At 46.8% G+C, this 26,825-nt stretch overlaps 1 protein-coding gene across 3 annotated transcripts; it reads left to right on the top strand.

Moving 5' to 3' along the window:
* Window positions 1-225: 225 nt before the first annotated feature.
* On the top strand, window positions 226-26,250 carry sin3aa (SIN3 transcription regulator family member Aa). 3 transcript variants are annotated; one of them, XM_056416345.1, is made up of 22 exons: window positions 226-272; window positions 4,409-4,622; window positions 4,880-5,074; window positions 5,839-5,945; window positions 6,171-6,224; window positions 6,592-6,895; window positions 7,986-8,234; window positions 9,276-9,428; window positions 9,565-9,720; window positions 9,825-9,914; window positions 10,236-10,354; window positions 10,710-10,920; window positions 11,072-11,188; window positions 12,150-12,388; window positions 12,645-12,828; window positions 13,768-14,365; window positions 15,528-15,697; window positions 15,826-15,999; window positions 21,673-21,765; window positions 22,215-22,309; window positions 22,921-23,113; window positions 24,176-26,250. In XM_056416345.1, the coding sequence occupies exons 2-22, from the start codon at window positions 4,440-4,442 to the stop codon at window positions 24,407-24,409; spliced, it is 3,918 nt and encodes a 1,305-aa protein (XP_056272320.1). In that variant the 5' UTR covers window positions 226-272; window positions 4,409-4,439; the 3' UTR covers window positions 24,410-26,250. The 3 variants fall into 3 exon arrangements, with proteins under 3 accessions (XP_056272320.1, XP_056272319.1, XP_056272321.1); XM_056416344.1 differs by lacking the exon at window positions 226-272 and adding an exon at window positions 2,334-2,492; XM_056416346.1 differs by lacking the exons at window positions 226-272; window positions 6,171-6,224 and adding an exon at window positions 2,334-2,492.
* The last annotated feature ends 575 nt before the right edge of the window (window positions 26,251-26,825 follow it).

The following is a 26,825-nucleotide window of genomic DNA, read 5'->3' as shown; positions in this document are numbered from 1 at the left end:
CGTGTGTATTAAATTCACTAGAATATAATATAAAAACCTGAGTAAAGCACGTGCACTGCAGCACGCGCGTTGAGTAAATGTACTCGATTACTTCCCGCCTCCGCCGCACAGATGTTGAGTTTGGGAGGCTCGGATTTTTAGCGGGTGATATTCAAAATAAAGTGACGCGCACAGGAGTGTGGGCCAATGGGAGACGGAGGGGGGCGTGGCCAACTCTTTGGTTACAAACACGAATCCTGGAGTACGGAGTCCTTTTTTTCCTCTCTCCCCGGGTATGTAACAGCTGGTTAAAACTAAATAATATTTACGGTGTCGCCTGATGTAACAAAGTGAACGACGTGCGTGTCGCCCCCTCGTGCTTTTGTGTCCTGAAATGAATTGAAGGGGGGCTTCTTTTTACATTTCTTATGGTCGACTACAGAATAGCTTCACCCCCCCCCCCCAGCAAAAATATATATACACAACGCGATTACATAGCCACAAAAATCAGCAGGACGTCCATTTTTTGGGTAGTAAACAATGTCCCTGCGCGCGCTGCGTGTGTGGAAGTGTAAACATCTCTGCAGCGTAACGCGAAAGGATCGAGAGAGGAGGGGGTGAAGGGGTGTTGTTGTTGTTGTGGAGAGGAGACATGTTAGACATTTTACTCCCCGACTATCGACGTAAACACATAATAGTATCCGTGAAACGTCGCGGTCGAGTGAAAGAGAGTAGGGGAGAAGACTAAGGACAAAAATGGGGCTGCGTGTGTGTGTGTGTTTTGGGAGTGCGGAGCGAGCGGGGAATGGCGTGGCTCTACACGGCGACCGACGCCGTAGTTCCCGTTCCGTTTGACTTTGGCATTGTTTGGTAAGGGCAACCGGATCGGGTCTTACGGGGGGTGGTGGGGGGCACGCAGTGTTGGCCGCTTTCCGGGGCCCTGCTTCCACCGGGGGCACCAAGCGTGATTTCCACCCCAGATGATGCGTTTTAGTGCCTTTTGTTTGGAGAGTGCAGCCTGTAAACGTCCACACACACACACACACACACACACGTCGATGGATGCGGAGAGGGAGGGGGTGATCTTCCTCACCGTGGAGCTCGGTGTTGTGCTCCACAGCCTGCAGTGCGTTGGGGTTCGTGCGTTTTGCACAACACTTAAAAACATACTTTTGGGTGCAAATCTAATATGGTGCGTGTACACCATTGGCATTTGGTTTTCCGGTCGGAGTGATGCATGTTGTTGTAGTTTTTTGCAGAGCGGCACGGAAGTGTGTAGCGAAACCCAGGCTACATAGAGCATTGCTATGTGTGTGTGTGGGCCGCAGGCCACGGGCGCTGCCGATTACTCCGCCCTGGCTGGAATGAGGAATCCCGGGCTGGTGTGTTGCAGCTCCGCCTGTTCGTGGGCTGTGGTTTATTTTCGAAGTTCCACCTTTTTTGGGGGATTTGTAATCACGGTTGTCTGCGACGATTGGCTGGAGCGTCCCACACGGGAGGCGGGACACGAGTCCAAAAAAACCCCCAGCAGACTCCCGCCTACAAAAGTCACGTGTTCAGCCAAACTCCAGGAAGTAGCTCGTTGTGGATGAAGCTCCCGAGTTGTCTGATGAAATCGAGATCGGATCAAAGTGGTGGTTTGATGTGGTCTGCATGGTTAGTGTGAGTCAAGTCATACTGTATTATGTCGTATTGGTACAACAAGGTGCTTGGTGGGCAACATGGGTGTTTGAAGTAACTATAGTGAATCTATAGAAGATGGTTTACATTCTAGTTGTAAACACCTTTATCTGAGGGGCCTCCACATAAGTTAATAATAAAAATACATATATTAAGATATTATGAATACACATACACAACAAATACCCCCCAACAAATAAAGTGTGTGTAAGTTAAGTATTTGGTTAAGGGGAAAAAAGATAATTATATATATGAGTATGTTATTAACGCAAGGAGACTTGGATAAGATAAAGAATAGGCCCTACAGTGCAAAGAGGCATGACACTTTTTGAAAATAGAAAAAGCAGAAAAAAGTCTAATTTTGAAGACGCATTTACATTGCAGGTGGTCTTCCAGTTGCTTTAAATGTTATACTTTCCACAGATAACACAGGCGGGACTGTTCACACCGCTGGTATTGTCGCGCTTCAAATCAAAATGGGCGTGCATGGTGGCGGAGAGAGAAACATTCTTGATTGACAGTTCAAACTCACAACCCGTGTCCGTCGCCCCGCCCTTCCGCGGATGCCCTGAACAAACTGACCAATGGCGGCTGCCTGGGGGCGGAGTTACATCTGAAAACCACGCCCCCTCTCTGGAGCTAACCGAACGGAGATTGTTTTCCTCTTTCGGGGATCTTTTCACTTTGCAGCTAAGCCGCTTAAATTGTTTATTTTAATAAAACTACGAGCCGCCGATAAGTTGCTTTTTGCGGCACATACGTCTCTTTGGCATCTTCGCCCGAATATCGGATTTTCAAATTCGGGATCTTCAGCGTTGCTACTTGGGAGACGGGTGAGTTCAGCTGAATTCATTCAGCGAGCTAATGCAGCTACGTACCGACCGCGAGCAGACGTGTGAAGTCCACCACGCAGAGAACATCGGCTGCTCTCTGCCTGTCACTCACTTCATAACCAGACCCGATGCGAGTTTTCCTTATAAATCGATATCTCAACGCTCGCTTCAAGTCGCCTGTTTCAGTAAACCTAAACCCCGCTAACGTTTAGCTGCATGTGCTTCGCCCCGGACTACTCATGTTGTTTACATTAGCTAGCAGCTAACTGGCGGCTCACCCCCCCCCCCTCCTGTCGACATGAACGACTTATCGCTGTAAATATAATAAATATATTTGTTTCGTGTACTTTTAGGCTGCATGGCGGTTTAAAAGTCAGCTATTTTTCATGCTCGTGCCTGAAATGGGAGCGTGATTTTGCGACACCTCCCCCCCCCCCCCCCACTCGCGCCACGCTCTAAATGGCGGGCGCGCTGTAACTCGAGGTCGCTGCTTGTGTTGCCAGGCCGTAAAGGGGATGGTGATCTAACGGTTAGCTAACGGACAGGGTTCTATCTGTCTTTACGTGACCTATTCACGTTACGACACAAACATGAAGCGGAGGTTTCTAAAAATACGGCAGCCTCGCTTTCGTTGGAGCGAGACTTTTTGTTGTTGTTGATAAAACACACTTCAGTAAGAAGAAAGCCATTTCGGCACTTCTGCTCGAAGCGTAATCCATTCTTCACCTGTCGTTTAAAAAATGTATGCCCGTCTTAACGTCATGAATTCAAATGCTTGTGAAGTTGTTGCGGTCTCGAGGAAGTTGTGAATGGCAGACTGACTCCGACGCTTCCTCGGCACCTGTTTGTTGCATCGGTGACGTAGGCAGTCTCTAAAAACTCTCCGTTTCCGCAGCCAATGAAATGCCTTCAGCGCGAGTTGAATGAGCGCGTGAACCCCGTTGTCAAGGCAACCGTTCTGGGGGTGAAATTAAAAGCGTTTTATGTTTACTCTAAACGCGTATTCTTTCTTATTTATAAACCTAGAGCTTTTTGTGAGATTGTGTTTTTTGTGCACGTTTTGTAGTTCGAAAGCTTTGAGGTGTATAATTATTCAGATAATTAAACAGTTATTTATAACAAGCAGGGTAGAATGTATGAAAGTTAATAATGACACAACCTTTAAGTCAGCCTTTATTAAAATAAAACAGAGACAGTTAAATAAATTAAAATAAATTATATGTATATTGTCGTTTCAAGGGGCTCTCCCCCTCTAACTGCTTACTGTTCCTCTAATACCTCCCTCCAATTCTAAAGCTTTGAGGTTTGATTCACACAAACACAAGTCTTCAGATAATTTAACGGTTATTTATAACAAGCCGAGTAGAATGTATGAAGGGTAATAATGCCACAATATTTATGTCAACCTTTATTACTCAAAATATACTATCAGAGACAGTTAATTAAATGAGAAAACATCTGTATATTGCAGTTTCAGGGGTCTCTCCCCCTCCCCAACTGCTTACTGTTCCTCTAATACCTCCCTCCAATCGGCTCATTCACACACACGGTGTCCTTGTTCTGCATAACTGTTTCTCCACCATCATCTACAGCAGTCCTTTGGTGACGTAGCTTCTCTGAAAAGAAAGTTGAAAAAAAAATCACAAACTAAAGCTGACATGTGTGATCACAAGTCAATGAATCAATGTGCTCCCATGTAGTTGACCTCTGTAAACCCTCGGGCGTCTTTGTGCCACGAAAAGCATCGAGTGTATTGTTTGTTTTATTGTCTTAAAAAAAAACCTCTCTGGCACAGCATGCAGCCGTAAATTCAGTTGAGTTTCTGCCACATGCTCCCCAGCAAAATATTGAATGAAATAAAGAGTCTGCTTTAATTGTTTCTGAAAATAGGGTCCGTGCGCTTGTTTTATTCGCAGGTCTCTCAGCTCTTGCGAGAATGAGTTCATAATGAAGCGGCGACTGGAGGATCAGGAAACGATTTTTGCGTCCCAGCAGCGGCGCCTCGCTGGCACCCCGGAGGCCTTCCAGCACCGCGTCCTGGCCCCGGCTCCAGCCCCGGCGGTGTATGAGGCCGCGTCTGACAACATGCAGCCCACAGCAGGCGTCCAGTACTCCGTCCCACAATACCAGGTACACGCCGTAGATTAGCTTGACGCTCACTGACTTAGTAAAACTAGGTCAACTACAGCTGTTTTAAGTCACCCGTTGCTCATAACTCCGGCTGTCATTTGAACCCTGTTTAAAAACTGAAGCTCTGTGTTCCACTGTTTATGATAAATTGCTGTACATACTCATTTTATGTGGCGATTCTATTGGTTGTCCAAGTTGTATCCATCGGGTGTCTCACCAGATCTACTAACGCTAACTACTTTCCGTCGCCGTCACAGGTGTCTCTGCTTTCCCAGGTCGCCACTGCGGCCCAGAACAGTGGCGTGCATGGGCACACCCCGAACCCGGCCGTCCACGGCGGGTCCCACCACCACAGCCCCGTGGCGGTCCACGGGCCCTCGGTGATGCCGGGGCACGGCCACACGGCGGCTCCCCAGGCCTCCGCACAGGGCCAGCAGTTCCAGAGGCTCAAGGTCAGTCGGCCCGTTTTTTTGACAGAAAAACCTGCAAATGTCAAGGAATTTTCACACCAGCGAAAATAAAAATACAGACGGTATTCAAGGTTTTCGTGACATTCGTGTATTTTTTAAATTCCGTCAGAGGATAAGTTGTTGGTTGCTAGAAGTTTGAGCATCTTTTCTGGTTCTTTACATGCTTGTTTCTCGCCGTGCAGAGGAGGTTCACGGGGAAACGTTGAACAAAAAGCACGCTGTAGTACAGGGGTCGGGAACCTATGGCTCCTCCGGTGACGGCATATGGCTCCCAGACAATTTTGAGTTACAAAAAAAAAATCTCCGCCCGCCCCCCTGTAATTTTCTCTATCACGCCAGATTACAGCAGAAGTAATTTAAGGTCCCTTTTCTTAAAGAGCACGTCTTTGTTCTTTTATTAAACTAAACAGCTGTCTGTTATTGATCGTCTTTACACAACAGCATGTCATCAGCACCAGAAGTCGCATTAAAAGCAAGACATATTTAATTTATTATACGTTAAAAATACTATATGGCTCTCAGTGAAATATATTTGGCTTTTATGGCTCTCCCAGTCAAAAAGGTTCCTGACCCCTGCTGTAGTAGATACTTTTTAAATCTTTGTGTGAATTATTTATCCGTCTATTTACTTTTCTTTTTCTGTGTAAATGTGTAATCTCAGAAAGTTGGCAAAAGTAAACGTAAAAAAAGTAACAATCCGACTCTTCCGGTGGATGAACTTCTCTTCTCTCTCCTCTGGCCCAAAGGTAGAAGATGCTCTGTCTTACTTGGATCAAGTGAAGCTGCAGTTTGGCAACCAGCCTCAGGTCTACAACGACTTCCTGGACATAATGAAGGAGTTCAAGTCTCAAAGGTCAGGACACTGTTTGATTTCACATGAAATATTCTGTGTTTCTTTTCACGATGCACACCCAAAGTCAGTCACCTTGGTGTTTAAACTCTAAACTTTAAAGTTATTACTCGTTCAGGCCTACCTTGAGCGACTGTGTCTTGGTAACTAAAAATGCACAATTCCGTACTAACAATAATATTAATAACAAAACAAAATGATAACAACTTGCTTGTCTGCAAATTGCAGAAGCCGATTTATTTTAAACCAGAACGTTGTTGTAGAGATACAACCAAGAGACAAGTGAGTTGATTTATTCTTCAAGTAGAAACATAATACAGAAAGAGCTGATGACCATAATTGTACTTTTTTTTATACTTAGAATTAAAGCACCACTCTACTAACCGTTCCACTAAAACACTTTTCCTCACACAGCGTTTGTGTTATTTTAGCGTAATTAAGTGTTCCAATATTTACATCTAGAGGCTCCATAGTCAGTCCTACCAAGTGTGATTTATGAAAAGAAGTGTTTAACAGAATCTAGAAACAATGACCCGTCACTGACTTATAAATGTGGTTCAGTTCCACGGGATTGGCAGGATGACAGTCGGGGTACATTTTGAATTCATCCGGTTTATTTTTGTTTGTCCCCCCCCCCATTCCACTGCAGTATTGACACCCCCGGGGTCATCAGCAGAGTGTCACAGCTCTTCAAAGGTCACCCCGACCTCATCATGGGCTTCAACACCTTCCTGCCGCCTGGCTACAAGATCGAGGTCCAGAACCCCGACCTGGTCAACGTGACCACGCCTGGTCAGATCCACCACATCACCCCGCACGGCATTTCAGTCCAGAACATTCCCATAATAGGAGCGGCCACCCAGCATCCGCCCCAGCTCCCGTCTGCTGCGACCGCCGCCGTCGCCGCCGCCCCGCCCCTTCTGATGCAGCCCACCCCTGCCAAGATGAGCAAGGTGAGTAATTTAAGTGACGAAAAAAAAAGAAGCTATATACAGGGTCATGGAAAAGTCATGGAATTTTAAAGTGGTTATTTCCAGGGCTGGAAAAGTCGTGGAAATTAGTTATATTTATATATTGCATTCACGCTGAGTTTTAAATAATTAATATGCTTTTTAAATGACGCTCAAACTATAAGCCGGCATACGCTCTTTCATACTCGCACATTTTTCGCGCTGCAAGTGAACGCACCGTAACCGAAAAGACAAAAATGTTTATTCTTTTAATCAAATTATTGTCTCTCATTCATTTGTGTCATTTAAGGTTATATACCGCTTTATATACTGTATGCTTTTAAATTCTCATTGTTAGTTTAAATTCAACATTTTCTCACTTTATCATGTATACACTGAGAAGTAAAAAATGTTTGCTTCTAGAAATTTGGTTTAAAGTCCTGTCCATTGGTCAAAATGTGTATGAACCTTTTGTATGTGTCTATATATATATACACTACCGTTCAAAAGTTTGGGGTCACTTAGAAATGTCTTTATTTTTCAAAGAAAAGCACTGTTTTTTTCAATAAAGATAACATTAATCAAAAATACACACTATACATTGTTAATGTGGTAAATGACTATTCTAGGTGGAAACGTCTGGTTTCTAATGAAATACCTCCAGAGGTGTATAGAGGCCCATTTCCATCAACTATCACTCCAGTGTTCTAATGGTACATTGTGTTTGCTAATCGCCTTAGAAGACTAATGTCTGATTAGAAAACCCTTGTGCAATTATGTTAGCACAGCTGAAAACAGTTATGCTGGTGATATAAGCTATACAACTGGCCTTCCTTTGAGCTTGAAGTTTGAAGAACAAAATTAATACTTCAAATATTCATCATTATTTCTAACCTTGTCAATGTCTTGACTACATTTTATATTCATTTGATGAATAAAAGTGTGATTTTTCATGGCAGACACGAAATTGTCTGGGTGACCCCAAACTTTTGAACGATAGTGTATATATATATAGCCAGTATATATAGCTGTTTTGCGGTGCAGAATCTGGTTTATTACCTCTAAAACCTTTTCATGCTGTGGCCTTCCCCAGCCTCTTCAGCCCCCGCCGTTGACACCGAGCGATCAGAGCAATCCGTCCATCCCCGCGTACACCTCTCCTCGCTCGCCGCCCATGCAGCTCCACCCGCCCCTCAGCGGGACCCCCACTGGGCCGCCCACGCAGAACAACCAGCCCGTGGAGTTCAACCACGCCATCAACTACGTCAACAAGATCAAGAACCGCTTCCAGGGCCAGCCCGACATCTACAAAGCCTTCCTGGAGATTCTCCACACGTACCAGGTCAGAAAGCCGCCGCGATGAGTTGGTAGAAAATGACTTTTTATGGCTTAAAGATATTTAATTGCGAAGTGTCAGTATCGCTCACATACTTTGCCAACTTGACTATGTGCAACTTGATAAACTGTCATTGCAATATTGATCTTTCTGTGACATAAAAAACACAATGTGTAGTGCAAAAATTACGTGTTGTGTTTACTTCCTGTTTAAGGAAGGAACTGCTTGATCTTGTGTTTGCAATGAAACCGTTTTCACTTATGAAACTTCAAATGTTGCCGTTTTAGTGACTTGCCGTTGTCCAAAATGAGCACCGCGTTGACTGTCAGTGGTCAGCAGGCCCGTCTTTAATTCAGGGGGTTGGTGGTTCAACACCCGCCCTAGTCGATGTGTCCTTGAGCAAGACACTTAATAATATTAAAAATAACTAGAACGGGCACTCGGTAGAGCACATACCTTCGCATATCACAAGATTGGGCATTGAATTCTGATCATGTTGGCATTAGTTGCATGACAATTGGATAGAAATTGACCATGCAATGGTAAAAAAAGATTTGGACCTTTTCATGACCTTGACCTTTGACCCGATTGATCCCAAAATCTAATCAAATGGTTCCCGGATAATAACCAATCATCCCACCAAATTTCATGCGATTCGGTTTAAAACTTTTTGAGTTATGCGAGTAACACGCATACAAATAAATAAATAAATACACGGCGATCAAAACATAACCTTCCGCATTTTCAATGCGAAGGTAATAATCCATTTAATTTATCTAGCCACTGACCCACAGTCGCCCTTAACTTAACCCTGAGTTGCTCCCCGTAGCTGTGTCTACGGCGCATGAATGCAAGTCGCTTTGGATAACAGCGTCGGCTAAATGAAATGTCATTTAAAAGCTTAACGACAAGTTGAACCCAAGTCTCAACGCCTTTTTTCAACGAATGACAAAGTACATTTTCAGATTAGACGCGGGGCCTCTGCAGCCCGTCGTGTCACTCGGTTTCCAAATTCACGGCGGCCGTGTGTTTTTTATTCCGCAACAGAAGGAGCAACGTAACGCCAAGGAGGCCGGCGGGAACTACACGCCGGCTCTGACGGAGCAGGAGGTGTACGCTCAGGTGGCGAGACTCTTCAAGAACCAGGAGGACCTGCTCTCCGAGTTTGGCCAATTTCTCCCCGATGCCAACAGTTCGGTGGTGAGCGGAGACGCCGTGCAGATGTTACTCTCTCTCACCTGGATGCTTCCCACCGGTTAAACATTCTGCTGACCTGCCGCAGCACTCCCTCTGTGTCTGTATTCGCGTCCTCATCGGTGTCGCGTTTCCTCCGTAGCTGCTCAGCAAGACCACGGCGGAGAAGGCCGAGTCGGTACGGAACGACCACGGCGCCACGGCCAAGAAGCTGCAGCTCAACAACAAACAGAGGCCCAATCAGAACGGCTTGCAGATCCGCCGGCATCCCGCTCCGGGGGCCACGCCCCCCGTCAAGGTAACGCGCGCATGCGCCGACGCTTTAGCTCGACTCCCGTTTCCTCCTTATTTCTTCCTTTTTTCATGACCGATCCGATGCTATTTGTTTTGTTGACGCGACAGAAGAAGCCCAAGTTGCTGAATTTGAAAGATCCCTCGGTGGCGGATGCCAACAAGCATGGAGTGGGAACAGAATCTCTGTTCTTCGAGAAGGTGAGGGTTTTTACCTTTATCTGTTTATGGGATCGCAGACGTTAATTAAATGACAGGATATGACACAAGCTGCGAAGGAAGGAAGCCATCACTAAGCCACGCAGCAATAATTAACCTCAGAAAGTAATACTTTCATATTTACTTGGCTTATTGTGTCTATTATTGGTTATCTAATATAGTTTTAACTTGTAACCATCAGAAAATCTTGAATTAGTGAAGCACGTCAAACAGTTTTTTTGGGGGGTATTTTATTTATTTGACGTACCGACACTCGGCTCCGTCACATCCTGTTCTTACGCTTTCTTTTTTTCCCCGCTTCAGGTGCGCAAAGCGTTGCGAAGTTCGGAGGCCTACGACAACTTCCTGCGGTGTCTGGTCATCTTTAACCAGGAGGTGATCTCCAGGGCTGAACTCGTGCAGCTGGTGCTTCCATTTTTAGGGTGAGTACGCCGTCATCTCGGCTGGAAAGAAATCCTCCTTTCTTTTTTTTACCTACGCATTCGAGAATGCGGAAGGTTACGTTTTGATCGCTGTGTATTTATTTGTATGCGTGTTATTCGCATAACTCAAAAAATATTAAACCGAATCGCATGAAATTTGATGGGATGATTGGTTATTATCCGGGGACCATTTGATTAGATTTTGGGATTGATCTGGTCAAAGGTCAAGGTCATGAAAAGGTACCAAAAATGTGTCTGCGTCGAAGGTATGCACTCTACCGAGTGACCGTTCTAGTTTTTGACTATATCATAATTATGTTGTTTTTTCCCCCACTTAATTATGTTTTTATAACAGAAAATTCCCAGAGCTGTTCAACTGGTTCAAAAACTTCCTGGGATATCAGGAGATGTCCCACATCGAAACGTACCCCAAGGAGCGGGCCACCGAGGGCATCGCCATGGAGATCGATTATGCTTCCTGTAAGAGACTCGGTTCCAGTTACAGAGCGCTGCCCAAAAGCTACCAGCAGCCCAAGTGCACCGGCAGGACGCCACTTTGTAAAGAGGTAGGAGCCGTTGTTGTTCCCGCTTGTGTTTTCTAAGTTACCTTTGTTTTTTTTAACGTGTTTTCTAACAGCGAGGTGAATAATCTCGACGTTAATGTGTCGAATTGAAACTCAACGGCGACGCCATGTTTTGTGTGTCTGCCGTGTCCAGGTCTTAAACGACACCTGGGTCTCCTTCCCCTCCTGGTCTGAGGACTCCACGTTTGTCAGCTCCAAGAAGACTCAGTACGAGGAGCACATCTACAGATGCGAGGACGAGCGCTTTGAGGTGAGCAGCAGCCTCGCCGTTGACTTGTGACTCCGCCGGGTTTTCTTTCTTTTACAACTTCCCCCTGAACAAATACTTTTAAACTAACTAAAATAAAATAAAATGGCAAACTAAAGTATATAAGAATATTTCACAGCGGCTATCAACCGTTGGAGCCGCTAAGCGCCATCTAGTGGACTGAGGAGGTACTGTCAGATGGTTTGATTTAATTAAGAATATATGTATTTTAAATATAAAACATAAAGCTATACATTTATATCTCAATGTGATCAAGAATTCACATGAGTGTTAAAAATTGACCAGTTACAATTGAGAAAGTCATCTTTCCAAATCAGGAAACAGGCGAACATGTTCACTAGATTAGAAAACTTAATTAATCCCCGGTGGGGGAACTCATTTGCCACCAAAAATTCATACAGACAACAAAAGACGCCGTCCACAGAGCACAACAATCAAGAAACACGCTCCACGGAACACACTTATGATGCATGCTCTTGGATGTATCAAAGAAATCGACGCCGTCGTTGTATTTCCCTGTGGCCAGGTACGGTATTGCAACGAGAAACCCACATACCGCTATTGTCAAGGAGACGTTTAATAATACGATCGACTGGCCCCCTCCAGATATGAACATGTGTTCTGAATGACGTCGTTTACATGGCCGCCATGGGCCAGAGGGACAGCGGCATTTCATTTGCACCACTTCACAGATTCAGCAGCCGGCATAACCTTTGAATTAACTCCGAAGCCAGAAGTGGGGTTTTTTTGCGAGGCGTATGCTCTAATTAAAGCTCCAGAGTGCATTGTGAGGAAATATGACCGTGAATACATTACATATTTATGCATAATGGCAGGTCGTGATGGCTGAGGCTGAGCAGAATGCGTAATGTGGCCGTTGCAGCTCACAGTGAAGATAAAGGCCGTGAACATTAAGAGCCGCCCCCGTTCCTCTCACCCGCAGTTGGACGTGGTGCTGGAGACCAACCTGGCCACCATCCGGGTCCTGGAGACGGTGCAGCGGAAGTTGTCCCGCATGTCGGCGGAGGAGCAGGCCAAGTTCCGCCTGGACGGCGCGCTGGGCGGCTCCTCGGAGGTCGTGCACCGCAAGGCCATCCAGAGGTTATACGGAGACAAGGCGCCCGACATCATCGACGGCCTCAAGAAGAACCCCGCCGTCTCCGTCCCCATCGTGTTGAAGAGGTGGGGGTCGAACTGTCGGCTGAAGAACGCGTCTTTCTTTTTGATTTTATGTGTGATGCACAGGCTCTTTGTCTCCATCGAGGTGTGTTCACCTGTTTCTGTCTTCGGGGCTGCACTGAGAAGATGAACCACAGCCCAGATGGCTCCTGAGATTAAATCTGTGCGTCGATGTTCTCCATCGCTGCGGAAGGACTTGAAAGGAAGACGAATGTTTGAATAGCACGCGACTCGACTTGTTCCTTTCTCGTCCGACCAGGTTAAAGACCAAGGAGGACGAGTGGCGGGAAGCCCAGCGCAGCTTCAACAAGATCTGGAGGGAGCAGAACGAGAAGTATTACCTCAAGTCCCTCGACCACCAGGGCATCAACTTCAAACAGAACGACACCAAAGTGCTTCGCTCCAAGTCCCTGCTGAACGAAATCGAAAGCATTTACGATGAGGTGGGTTTCTCTCAAATGATGGCGCCTGAATTAACAGCCCGCGTTGGCGCTTAGCTTTATACACAGGGTTCGTACGGTCATGGAAAACCTGGAAAAGTCATGGAATTTTAAAATGGTCATTTCCAGGCCTGGAAAAGTCATGGAGAAAAAAACTTAAATCTTAAAAGTTTTGAAAAAGTCATGGAAATGCTGGTATATTCACAAGTTCATATACGCCGAGTTTGAAATAATTAATATAAACAGATGGATTTGCACATAAAGAATAAACATTTATATAAGTGTTTAACCCTCCTGTTACCTTTACATTTACTAACATATTTTACCCTCGGGGTCAATTTGACCCCAGCAATTAAAACCTCCAGAAAATTATTAGAATTGATATTGTTTCCCAAGTTTAAGTGTGAGGCACTTTATGTTTGTTTGTTGACTACCTAAATAGCCCTTTAAATATATAAAAAAGTTGATATTTCTTATATGTTTGACACAGTGAAAAACAGCCTGGGGTCAAATTGACCCCAAAGAACACCGACATTAAACATTGAATGGGGTCAAATTGACCCTAAAGGTAACAGGAGGGTTAAAGGAATAAACATGAATAGAAATGTTTATTCTTTTAATCAAACTATTGTCTCATTCATTTGTTTCATTTTAGGTAAACTGTATGCTTTGGAATTCTCATTTTTTGAACTCAAAATTCTCTAAATTGTTCATGTTTATCCCGAGATTTCAGTTTGGTCGTCGAAATTTGGTTTAAAGTCCTGGAAAAGTCCTGGAAATCCATTGGTCAACATGTGTAAGAACCCTGTATACAACGTCTGTTTTTTTCCTCGCATAATTACAGGAAACTGTGTCTCAAACCGCTTGTGGAAGCGCGCTGGTCTCATCGTATGCTCCGTGCGTCCACACGCTGACGTAGATTTGCTCTTCCCTCTGTGCCAGCGCCAGGAGCAGGCGTCCGAGGAGAACGCCACGCCGCCCGCGGGCCCCCAGCTGACGCTGCCGTACGAGGACAGCCAGATCCTGGAGGACGCGGCGGCGCTCATCATCCACCACGTCAAGCGGCAGGCCGGCATTCAGAAGGAGGACAAGTACAAGATCAAGCAGATCATCTACCACTTCGTCCCCGACATGCTGTTCTCCCAGCGCGGCGAGCTCTCCGACGTGGAGGAGGAGGAGGAAGAGGACGAGGACGAGGACGAGGAGGAGATGGACGCGGAGGAAGGCGCCGCCAAAAAGCACAACGGCGTGCCCGGCAGCCGGAGCCCCTCCAAGTCCAAGCTGCTGTTCGGCGGCGCGGCGGCGCAGAAGCTGCGCGGCGGTGCCGACGACGCCTACAACCTCTTCTACGTCAACAACAACTGGTACATCTTCCTGCGGCTGCACCAGACGCTGTGCTCGCGGCTGCTGCGGCTCTACGGGCAGGCGGAGCGGCAGATCGAGGCGGAGGTCCGGGAGCGGGACTGGGAGCGGGAGGTCCTGGGCCTGAGGAAGGAGAAGAATGACAACCCGGCCGTCCAGCTGAGGCTGAAGGAGCCCAGTGAGTAGCGACAGGCAGACACACGCATGATCAGCTTTTCTTCAGGAAATGTAAAAAAAAAAAAAAAAATCCTGTGCTTTTATTTTGAAGGTTTTCAAATTAAATGGATTTATATTATAAAATTAGAGAAATTGTCTTATGTACAATATTCCTACACTCGAATAAACAATAATCAAATGCAAAAAGTTATTTAACAATATGTTCGGGATTATTATTATTTTTATTTTTAAAAGGGACCATGTACAGTTGAAGCCTAAATGTCACCATTTGATGTACCAGATTGTAGCTACACAGCTAATTTGCCTCTGTAGTCCCTTGACAGACCATAATAAACATAAAACAATCACAAACATAAAACAATGACAAACATACAGGATGAGACGCACTACATTATATGTGGTAAGAAAAACAAAAAATACACACAGTGCGAAGCTGCAGTACAGCACATTAAAAGTAAGTAATGCATACTGTTAAAAGTAAGTCATAAAAAACATTTCACGTTCTTAAAGGGACATTACGTCCGAGAATCTAAAATACATCAGGTCCTTCCTACCTGTAACGCTATTTTATCAATCTAGATTGTTTGGGGTGTTTTGAGGTGTCAGCTGGAGAGATGTTGAGATGAGGCTCAGCGCAGAAAAACATGTTGGAAAAACTCCACGACAACGGTCTCTTTCCATGAATCATGAAGAAAGAAAAAAAACTGAGGTCTGTGAATGATCTCCAGTAGCCAGGTCCTGATTTCTGGAAAGAGACATGTTGAGTTTTTTCACAATTTATTTTGTTGAGCCGTCTCGTGTCATTATTTTTCGAGAGCAAGGAGACGCCGCTCCGGCCGTTATCTCCAACAACCAAAATCTTTTAAATATAAACCCGCTGTATTGTTTTTATTGTCTTTTTCTGTTTTCCCATTGAAGACACAGCAAAACATCGTCTCTGGACTTCTGGGCCACGTTCCTGCTCTCTTAATAAATCAAATAATTTACAGAAAAAGTGAATAAACAAAACTAAAAGTGGATGACGATCTAAATAATTCCTGAATATTGAACCAGAGAATCCCTCGGGTTTATTAAAAATGTAACTTTCCCGCCAAAACGAGCGCCGCTCGCCAAGAGACGACGGATTGACGCGTCGTCTGTTTGTTGTGCTCGCGTCTCCCCAGTGGACATCGAGGTGGAGGATTACTACTCGGCCTTCCTGGAGATGGTTCGTAATCTGCTGGATGGCAACATGGAGGCGTCTCAGTACGAAGACTCGCTGAGGGAGATGTTCACCATCCGCGCGTACGTCGCCTTCACCATGGACAAGCTCATCCAGAGCATCGTGCGGCAGGCAAGCGCCCCGTCGGTTCTCTCGCTCGACGCCTCCTCCCCCGATGGCGCCCGTGTTCTCGGACACTTTCAGACGGTCTGTTTTCCCGCCTTTTTTTAAAACCCGCCTTCCTCCTCCTCCCCGTCCAGCTCCAGCACATCGTGAGCGACGAGATCTGCGTCCAGGTCACGGACCTCTACCTCGCGGAGAGCGCGGTCGGCGCCAGCGGGGGAACCGCCGCCACCCAGTCCTCGAGGAGCTCCGCGGAGGCCGCGTACCAGCGGAAGGCCGAGCAGCTCATGGCCGACGAGAACTGCTTCAAGGTAAACGCTCAGCGGTCCGTAGAGTTGGGGGGGGGGGGGGACACACGATCGGCTTACAGGTGATGAAACGCTGGGCGGAAGATTTTTTTTAATATTGGAAATCGGTTCAATTAAAGTTCACCTGAGGAGAAGTTATTTTATTTTTATTTTTCCCCACAAGGCTGCAGGATGGAGGACTTAAAATGACTTATGTAAAAATAAATAAATGCATGAATAAAAACAAGAATAAATAAATGCTTAAATAAATGTATAAATAAATACAGGAATAAATAAAGGCTTAAATAAATGTATAATTAAATACAGGAATAAATACATATACGTTATAACTCAACAGGACATCATTAAATAAATTTCTACATTTCTGTATTTCTTCATTTATTTATGTGTCCACACGTATTTCTTCATTTATTTATGTGTGACATTTACGTGTCATTTAAGTCCTCCATATGCAGAATGTTTGCTTTAATTAATCCGGAGATGGAAATGTGTTTGACCCGCCCCGACCACACGAGAGCTTTCGGAGGATTCAGCGTATTTAAGAGATTCTGTTCTCCTCATTGTCGAATTAAACTTTGCGTTTTTCTCTGTGGATCGACATTTAAACCTACAATTAGGTTAAAATAATTTTAAATATGAACGTGTTTCTGCAGTTTACCAATTATTGAAACATGATATCATTTTATGTATTTGTGACACGTGTCTCGCCGTCACTAGTAGGTTCCCCCCTTCAAGCACCATGGAATGAGTAGTCGGATGGTTATTCGTAATATATTTTATTGTTTCCAGACAGCAGACCGTGTCTGCTCAGCACCCCCCATCTTCCTCCTGTCCAGCTCCTTTATGGAGACAAAGCCTCGCAGATACACAAACACAGATTGTCATCAGCTGGTCTGATTGTCCTCAGACCAGCTGATGACAATCGGACACCGTTCCCTGAACCACACCCCCGCTCCACCCACTCTGCAGCCGAACTTAAACACACCCCGCTGCCACATACCTCCACCGCCCGACTTAGGCCGGGGCAACATCCGGCCTAACCTACTCCCCCTCCCCCCCATGAGAGCGGGAGAGGAAGTCGGCCACGACCATCTGCGTCCCCGGCCTATGAATCACCTTGAAATTAAAAGGCTGTAAAGCCAAATACCACCGAGTGATTCGGGCGTTGGTATCTTTCATGCGGTGGAGCCATTGTAGCGGGGCGTGGTCCGACCAGAGGGTGAATGAGCGCCCCAGGAGGTAGTAGCGCAGGGAGTCGACCGCCCACCGGATGGCGAGGCACTCCTTCTCCACCGTGCTGTACCTGCCCTCCCTCTCCGACAGCTTGCGGCTGATGTCCAGCACGGGGCGGTCAAACCCCCCTACCTGCTGGGACAAACGCCCCAGCCCTCTGTTCGACGCATCAGTCTGCAGAGTAAAAGGGAGAGAGAAGTTAGGTGTGTGGAGGAGCGGTTCCCCACAGAGAGCTTGTTTTACCTCCTCAAACACCAACTGGCACCGCTCCGTCCACTGGACCGGATCTGAGGCACCTTTCCGGGTCAGGTCAGTCATGGGGCTGGTCAGCTCCGCAAAGTTCGGGATGAACCGCCTGTAATAGCCCGCCAGCCCCAAAACTGCCTCACCTCTTTTTAGTCTTGGGCCGGGCAGGCTGCGATGGCGGCGGTCTTGTCCACCTGAGGGCGCACCTGCCCGGCGCCCAAGTGGTACCCCAGATACCGCCTCCCTCCGTCCAACTGCACACTTCCCGGGTTGGCCGTCAGCCCGCCTGCCTCAGGGACTCCAGCACCGCGCCCACCCGCTGCACATGCTCCGCCCAGGTGGTGCTGTGTATGATCACATCATCCAGGTAGGCGGCAGCATATGCAGCGTGCGGACGCAGCACCCGGTCCATGAGGCGTTGAAAGGTGGCCGGGACCCCGAACAACCCAAAGGGAAGCGTGGTGAATTGGTATAACCCAAACGGAGTGGAGAAGGCTGTTTTTTCCTTAGACCCTGGCGACAGAGGAATCTGCCAGTAGCCCTTGGTTAAATCCAGTGTCGTAAAGAAACGCGCAGTGCCCAGTCGGTCCAGGAGCTCGTCGACCCGGGGCATTGGGTAAGCATCGAACCGTGACACATCGTTCACCCTGCGATAGTCCACGCAGAACCGTATAGACCCATCCTTCTTGACCACAAGAACAATGGGGCTACACCAGGCACTGTGGGACTCTTCTAATACCCCCATCTCCAGCATTGCAGCCAATTCCCGCTGAACCACCTTTCTCTTGTGTTCAGGTATCCTGTAGGGTCGTAAATGCACTGTCACGCCCGGAGGAGTCTCAATCTCGTGCTCTATGAGGTTTGTGCGTCCTGGAAGGAGAGAGAACACATCAGCAAACTGCTTCTGCAACCGGGCAATGTCTGTTTTCTGGGTCCCGGAGAGACTGTCTTCACAAAGGAGCGAGGCCGGATTGGTGGATTTTGGGACCTCAGGCCCCAGCTCCTCTCTCTCAGACACCGAGGACACCAGAGAAACCGACTCCGCCTCCCTCCATGCTTTTAGGAGGTTGAGGTGGTAAATCTGTGTGGCTCCGCCCCTATCAGAACGCACCACCTCATAGTCGACACCCCCACTCGCCGTGTGACCACAACGGGCCCTTGCCACTTGGCGAGGAGTTTAGAGCTGGAAGAAGGAAGCAATACAAGTACCTTCTCTCCCGGTGTGAATTGTCTCAGCCGGGCACCTCTGTTGTACAGCTGCTGCTGACGCTCCTGGGCCTGGAGCAAATTCTCACGTGACAGCTGACCCAGTGTGTGGAGCTTTGCTCGCAGGTCCAGGACGTGTTGGATCTCGTTTTTACTGGTGCTCGGCCCCTCCTCCCAGTTTTCTTTAATGAGGTCGAGCACCCCCCGTGGAGTCCTGCCGAACAAAAGTTCAAAGGGAGAAAATCCCGTGGAGGCCTGGGGAACCTCCCGTACTGCAAACAACAGAGAGTCAAGCCATTTATCCCAATTACGTTCATCGCCATTAATAAATTTACGGATCATGGACTTCAAAGTCTTATTCAGACGCTCCACCAGACCGTCGGTCTGTGGGTGGTACACACTGGTCCGAATAGACTTGATGCCCAGTAACCCGTAAAGTTCTCTCAGTGTTCTTGACATGAACTGGGTGCCCTGGTGTGAGTGTCACGGCTCACTCTGTACAGCCTGTCCCTGATCAATGTGAAGTGCGGATATGTCTGCGCTGCGTCAGGGTGCACCAACTGACCATCAATTCGTATCACTTGGTCAAAGGCTGAGCGTAGAGTATCGTCCCGAGACTGCTCGAGTGGAAAATCTTCCATGGAGTAAAACTCGGGAGCCGGAGGAGTCGCCATAGGAGGCTCCGCCGGTTCCCCCTCCCCGTCTGCAGTGTCGGACAACCTCGCGTCACCGCTGAGCACGGCGCACACACCGCATGACCCTGTCTGCCGTGGACGCACCCCCGCAGCCTTCCCCATTAACTTGTCAAAGCCCGACCAATCGGTTCCCAAGATTAAGGGGTGCGTAAGGCGGGAGCTAACCGTGACCTTCACGTTATGCTTTTTACCCCCGTGTCTAATTTCCGCTGACACTATGGGATACTCGTGAATGTCCCCATGCACACACCTTATCTTCACCCACAATGCCTCCACCAATGCCCCTGGTCGAACCAGGCTCTGGTGGATCATAGACTGTGTACAGCCGGAATCCACCATTGCCTGATGTACACCCTCCTGGATTCTTACCGGTACGTGGTATGTCGCTCCCGGACCTGGGGAGGGCATTGGAGAGCCGGCAACCCGGATCACCTGGCCCACTTCCATCAGCGGGCACTCCCGCCGGATGTGTCCGGGCTGCCTGCACCTCCAACACGCCTGCCCTGGTGTTTGAGGGACTACCTGTGGGTTGGGAAGGGTGCCGGTGTTTGCTGGGGCCTGTATGGGTCGCGTCGGTCTGTCCGGAGCCAGTGAGCTGTCGACCTGCCCGCCGGGGTGCACCGCCAGGTGATCCTCCGCCCGTGCAATGGCGGCCTCCAGCGACGGGGGGCCGTGACAGCGGACCCACTCTGCTGTTCCGGTCGGCAGCCCCTCCACGAACTGCTCCCTGACGACTTTCTCCACCGCCGCCTGCGCCCCTCCGGAGTTCCCGGGCTGTAGCCATCTGGTGGCGGCGTCCTTCAGCTGGTGTGCGTAGGCAACCGGCCGGTCTTTGGGTCCCAGCGTTGCCTCCCGGAACCTCCGCTGGTGATCCTGCGGAGTCAGTCCCAGCCGATCGATGACGGCTTTACGCACGGCTGCGTAATCGCGCCGCGCTGTCGGGGACAGCGACAGCGCCGCTGTCTGCGCCTCCCCGGTGAGAAGAGGCAGTAGACGGACCGCCCACTCCCCCGCCGGCCAGCCACACGCCTCCGCCGTCACCTCAAACATCTCCAGAAATGATTGGACGTCGTCTGCCGTTGTCATCTTAGAGACCTCCACCCCCGCCAAGGGTGGAGGGTCTGGTGGAGCCGCAGCTGTCCGGGCGGCGAGCCGTTCCAGGGCTTCCGTCTGCCTCTCTGCCTGGGCCAGTAGTGTCCCCAAGAGTTGCCGGTTCGCCTCTGCCTGGTCCCGCTGTATAGCTGCCATCCCCTCCAGCATCTGACCCAGCGCCATCAAAAGCTGGGTCGGCAGATCCGAGTGTTGCTGACTGCTCTCCATGTGCTTTTCGAAAAAAAATTGTTGCTTTTTTTTTTTCCCAAAGAAAAGAGGCTCCACGTTTGGCTCCAGTGTGACACGCCTCTCGCCGGCACTAGTAGGTTCCCCCCTTCAAGCACCATGGAATGAGTAGTCGGATGGTTATTCGTAATATATTTTATTGTTTCCAGACAGCAGACCGTGTCTCTGCTCAGCACCCCCCATCTTCCTCCTGTCCAGCTCCTTTATGGAGACAAAGCCTCGCAGATACACAAACACAGATTGTCATCAGCTGGTCTGATTGTCCTCAGACCAGCTGATGACAATCGGACACCGTTCCCTGAACCACACCCCCGCTCCACCCACTCTGCAGCCGAGCTTAAACACACCCCGCTGCCACAGTATTTTTCTTTATGTAAGGTGTAAGCTGAACTTTCACCCACGAGCAAATATTCCGTTTGATGCACTTTGAAGGCTTAATTTAACTTTTACTATTCACTTCAGTTTGATGGGAAAGTGACATGAGAGCAAGAAAAAGTTGTTTTTGTTTTCCATTTTTCCATTTATTAAACAATTCTGAACCACTGAAATTCAGAATTTCAACCTAATGTTGCATTTCCACTGAAAGACACGGCTCTGCTCGCCTTTTTGGTTTCGCATCAGCAAAAGTTGTTGATAGTTGTGGTATTTTTTTTTTTACCCCCACGTTATTAGAAGGTCGACTTAAAACACTGCCGAGCACTGATTGGTCACATCGTCGTGATGGAAATCCGCTGACAACCACCCTGAGTGTTTATTATCACTTATATTATGTAATTATATATTTAGAAGGAAGTATAGAAAAGGACCAAACGGGAGTTAAAGTCAAACCACGCCGTGGAACTGAGCCGTAACACGTTGACCCTCAGGCCTCTGGGCCCTCGGGACGTCCTGGCTTCACACGCTTCACACGTATCTTTATTTGGCTTCACACTCGTTTGACCTCCGTCTCTTCTCTCAGGTGATGTTTTCGAGGACCCGGTCGCAGGTGCAGCTCTTGGTGGAGCTGCTCGACACCGAGGAGGAGAACTCCGACGAGCCGATGGAGAACGAGGTATGAAACCGACCCGTCCCGTCAAAGACGGTCGCTTTTTTAACGTTTTTTCTTTTTCCCTTTTTTCTTTTTGGACAAACCGGTAAAACAAAAGTCGTCTGTGACGGACACAATTAGAAGGACTTGGGGGGCCGATATATTTTTGGGGCTTTTTGACTGGTCTTGCACTCTGGCGCTTAGCGGCAGTGAACGATTCTCAATGGTCAGTGAGTATTTATATTCGAGTATTATCTTCATATTAAGTGAGGAAGCTAAATACCTAGCGAATAAATGCAAATAAAAGTTGTTTTTACATTCTGTCTAGTAAGAGGGTCTACTTTCCCATCTGGGAGTGGTAAAACCAGTAAGGACCGATTGCCAACCTTTTGGTCATCCCGGTGTTGGTGGTAGCGTGCATGTGCCGAACTCGCGTCTGAAACTCCGCCTCCTCCTTGTCCTCTCGTTCGCAGCGCTGGTCCGATTACGTCGACCGCTACTTAAACCCCGATTCCACCACCCCGGAGCTGAGGGAGCACCTCGCTCAGAAGCCCGTTTTTCTTCCCAGGTGAGTCGTCGCATCGGCGTGCATTTTTGATTTTCTTCAAATTTGCCTAATATTAGTTTTGAATTGTGAATGCAGTTTTATGTCTTTTGACGCAGAAAAAGTAGGGTGATGTTAATGGTAAGGACTTTTTATTTTACTTGCATAACATCAGTGTCTTGCTACCTCCCCCTGTCCTTTAACCCTTGTGTTGCCTTCGGGTCATTTTGACCCGATTCAATATTTAACCCTCCTGTCGCCTTCGGGTCAATTTGACCCGATTCAATGTTTAATGTCGGTGTTCTTTCGGGAGTCAAGAAACAAACATAAAGTACCTCACACTTAAACTTGGAAAACAATATTAATTCTAATAATTTTCTGGAGATTTTAATAGCTGGGGTCATATTGACCTCAAGGGTAAAATATGTTAGTAAATATAAAGGTAACAGGAGGGTTAAACATTGAATCGGGTCATATTGACCCGAAGGCGACACAAGGGTTACAAATAAATTAAAAAATATCAAATGTCAACAAACAAAAAGTCTAACACGTGTGCCATCTTGATTTTAAATTAACCGATAATCGATTATTTTGTGCCGGCTCTCATCGTGTTTTTGTTGTTGTTTTGCTCCCAGGAATCTGAGGCGGATCAGGAAGTACCAGAAGGGCCGTGAGCAGCTGGACAAGGAGGCCTGCGAGGGAGGCAAGAAGTCCCTGGAGAAGGAGAAGATGGAGTGCATGTTCAAACTCAACTCCTACAAGATGGTGTACGTCTTCAAGTCTGAGGACTACATGTACAGACGCACCGCCCTGCTGCGCGCTCACCAGGTACAGGGCCGTTCTGACCAGCTCCCTTTCTCTTTCTTTCAATCATTTTATTTTAAGTTTTTACAAGTTACACCAGACAATCCAAAACGACAACGAATAAATAAAAATTACATAACAACCAACTATACGAAGAATTAGACAAGGAAGAAAAATAAATAAATAAAGAAAAGAAAAACACAAATCTCCGTTTTCCTGGAGGGGAGCGGTGAGGGCGTTGCGTCTCGGGATTTAATTAACGCAAAGATATGCAGACGTCTGACACCCTGTGACATGGAGGCTGGCAAACAAGACTTCAAACATCTCCGGTGTAAAGTCACAATGTAGTGAGAAAGATTTATGTAATAATTTCCCACGTTTTTAAATTTTTTTCTTCATCAAACTAAAAGATTCTCCTTCAATCGGTATTTGTTGGTGTTTAGCCTTTTTAAATAAAAACAAAGTTCATTGGGTTAAAAAACGATTCGCTTTCCCAAAGCAATCTTAACAGCAGCGTGACATAGCTACAATAACACTTTACATTTTTATTTATTTTTGGGACAGACATTCAAAACTTTAAACGTCAATAGAGGCTGCAGATGTAAAAAAAAATCATTTAAAAAAAACTTCGGGCGTCATTCGTATTTTCTCGAAAAGTCATGTAAATGTGTTATATTCATATGTGCTGAGTTTTAAATAATGAAATATGCTTTTTTTTAAATAACGCTCAAAATATAAGCCGGCATACGCTCTCGTATTCGCAGCGCACATTTCTCCGCCCTGCAAGTGAACGCACCTTAATTAAAAGACATGCATGTTTATTCTTTTAATCAAACTATTGTCTCTCATTAATGTGAGTCATTTAAAGTTATATACTGTATGCTTTGGAATTCTCATTAGTTTAAATACGACATTTTTCATGTACACACCTGAGATTTCACAAAATGTTTGGTCATGGAAATTTGGGTTTAAAGTCGTGGAAATCCACCAGTCAACGTGTGTGTGAACCCCGATAACATCGTCTCCCCCCCTTCTCACTCTCTCTCTCTCTCTCTCTCTCTCTCACCCCCCCCCCCCCCCCCCCAGTCACACGAGCGGGTCAGCACGCGGCTGCACACGCGCTTCCAGGCCTGGGTGGACACGTGGGCCACGGAGCACGTGACCCGCGACATGGGCGCCGACACCACCAAGTGGCTGATGGGCAGCGCGCGCGAGGGCCTGCTGCCCTGCACCACCAGCTGCCAGCCCGAGATCCTCCACTTCGTGAACATCAACAAGTACCGCGTCAAATACGGCCCGCCGGCCGCCAAGGCGCCGTAGCCGAGGGCGAACGGGAGGAGAGAGAGACACTGATTTCGTGGGGGTGTTGGGGTCAAACAGGTCAGGAGCGGAGGTATGGACGAGGGCTTATTAACGTGTTTTTAAAGGTCGACGTGGCAGCACAACTAAGCTAGCTACCGTGTGTGTGTGTGTGTGTGTGTTGCACACGGGGCGGCAGGATTACTGATTTTACCAGCGTTTTCTGCTGGGCCCAGTTTTATTTTTTTTCCAGGGCCTTTTCGGTGCCAAAACATAGGAATCGTCACGGCGACCCGGCACTCACCAGCACTCGGAGCCACGTCTCACGTCCCTGAGCCCCTCTTTTTTTTTCTTTTCTACGGGGGCTCAGCGACGTAAACGGTGAGCCCATGAGAGAGAGAGAGAGAGAGAGGGGTGCTTTTTTTTTTTTTCTTTTGTACTTTTTTATCACAACTGAGCTTCGTTTTCGATTTTTTTTCCCATTTTGTCAGAAGCCGTCAGAGTGAGACCTCCATCGAGGTGAATCGGTCGCACGGGGAATGTTTCCTTACGATCGTGTTGTTCTACAGTATCCGTGGGGGGGGACGACACAATGTGGTGGACAAGTGCACTTATTTAGAAAGGAGGTAAACCTTTCTCAACCGTTTATTTGAAGGTTTGGACAGGAGCACAACAGTCCGGGGGATCGGGGTCTGACATTCCTGCATCACGGTCAAATCACAATTATGTAACCTATCACAAGACGGAGCGGGGGGGGAGGGGGGGTAGTTACACTTCCTCTCCCGAGACACACGTGGCAGCATTATTAGGAACTGTTCCTGAGCCCCAAACAGTTACTGTCGGGTCAAACAGGACGGGTGCATTTATGTACAAAAACAACAACTGAAAATAGAAGAACTTTTTTTTTTTTTTGCCACACAACACAGTTTTGGTCTCATACTGTAAAATGGTCTAGCTCGTGGATGTCAGATACTGACATGTATTCCAGTGTATGTGTTGTGTGTATATATATATTATATATAGTTCTATTAACACAAATGATCCTCGCCGCCCTGGAAGTGAACCTTTTTAAAATGCCCTCTGCCAATACACCAGCTTGTACACACACACACACACACGCATGTACACACACACATACACGTTTTGTCTCATTCTGTGAGGACTGTCCACACGTCGTTCACGTTGTAAATACACTGTATATAGTCTCAGACTTTTTATGACAGATCTGTGTTGTCGTGCTAGTAATACTTTCCAAGCTTACTGTGGACTTTAGTGATAAATGGCTAAAGTTAGTATGTATATGAAAAAGACAAATGCAAAACCATTTATTACAGTTTTTACCAAAGGGAGTTGATTATAAAAATAGCATTTCTTTTCTTTTCTTCCCCTGCCCCCCTTTGTTGTGTTCCTTTTTTTATGTCTTTACTTTTTTTAATTTTCAGGAGTAAAAAAAAAAATTGTGGAAAAGTAGAAATGTATCCAGGTCTTTCATTTTATTTAATTTTTTTTTTATATATGAGGAATGACTTCTGGGTTTTTTTTCTGAATGTTACATTTCGTTGGTTTGGAAAAAGAAAAAACGAAGAAGAGGAGAATCACTGCCCCGCCCTCTTTTTTTTTTTTTACACCCGACACCGTCCGAGGGGGATGCTGGGACTTTAATTTAATTTGTCTTCAGGTGAATAGACTCCACAGCGGTCTCGGCCTCGAGGCGCACGCTGCCCTCCCTGGATAGATTTCTGCTGCAATCATCACCCCCCCACACCATATTTTTGATATTGGAGGAAGTCACGCGAGCATGTCTTAGGTCCCTTTATTTAGACATTATTTAAAGTAATAATAAAAACGACATTTGTAGCTTACGGAGCCTTTTGTGAAGTTGTTGATTTAGTTTTTTTATTTGTTCACACTTGACAAATCATTCGTGTTTCAGTGAACTGGCGGGAAAGATCATCTTTTTTGTTTTTTACACATTAAATATCCACATATTATTCTTGTGTTTCTTCGAAATACAGTATTTAAATGTTACTTCCTGGTATTTAACACTTCAAGAAGCAAACGGGCCTCATGCACATCATTTTAAATAAATCGATATATTACAGTAAGTACTGCAAGGGGGGTAAAACCAGTTCCAGAACACTAAAACCAGCCAGTGCATTTAATCATTGTTGTACTTAATTGTACAAAATTGTTAAACTATATCTTTTTATGATATGCTAAAAGCTTACAAATCTGTTTCTTAAGAAAATGCCATAAATCGGTGACGAGGTCTGGAATATGTTCCTTTTGCCTGCAAAACTGTTAACTATTTTTGTATCCGACTAAATTGGAGCTATTATTATTAGGATGTTCAGATATTCTACTCGTCCCGCGCCGTGTTTCTACGGCAGCCCAGAGCGGACAAACCCAGCGCTCTGGAGAAGTTTCAGTTTGCTGC

This window comes from Pseudoliparis swirei, chromosome 6 (genome assembly GCF_029220125.1).
Source record: "Pseudoliparis swirei isolate HS2019 ecotype Mariana Trench chromosome 6, NWPU_hadal_v1, whole genome shotgun sequence".
Taxonomy (NCBI): Eukaryota; Metazoa; Chordata; class Actinopteri; order Perciformes; family Liparidae; genus Pseudoliparis; species Pseudoliparis swirei.
The sequence above is the reverse complement of the archived record's forward strand: the minus strand, read 5'-3'. Positions and strand labels throughout refer to the sequence as shown.

Excerpts from the sequence above, each read along its gene's own strand:
- sin3aa (XM_056416345.1), top strand. The coding sequence starts at position 4,440 with ATGAAGCGGCGACTGGAGGATCAGGAAACGATTTTTGCGTCCCAGCAG. Across the intron at positions 21,766-22,214 it reads ACGAGCCGATGGAGAACGAG|CGCTGGTCCGATTACGTCGA; the intron begins GTATGAAACCGA and ends TCTCGTTCGCAG. Across the intron at positions 22,310-22,920 it reads AAGCCCGTTTTTCTTCCCAG|GAATCTGAGGCGGATCAGGA; the intron begins GTGAGTCGTCGC and ends TTTTGCTCCCAG.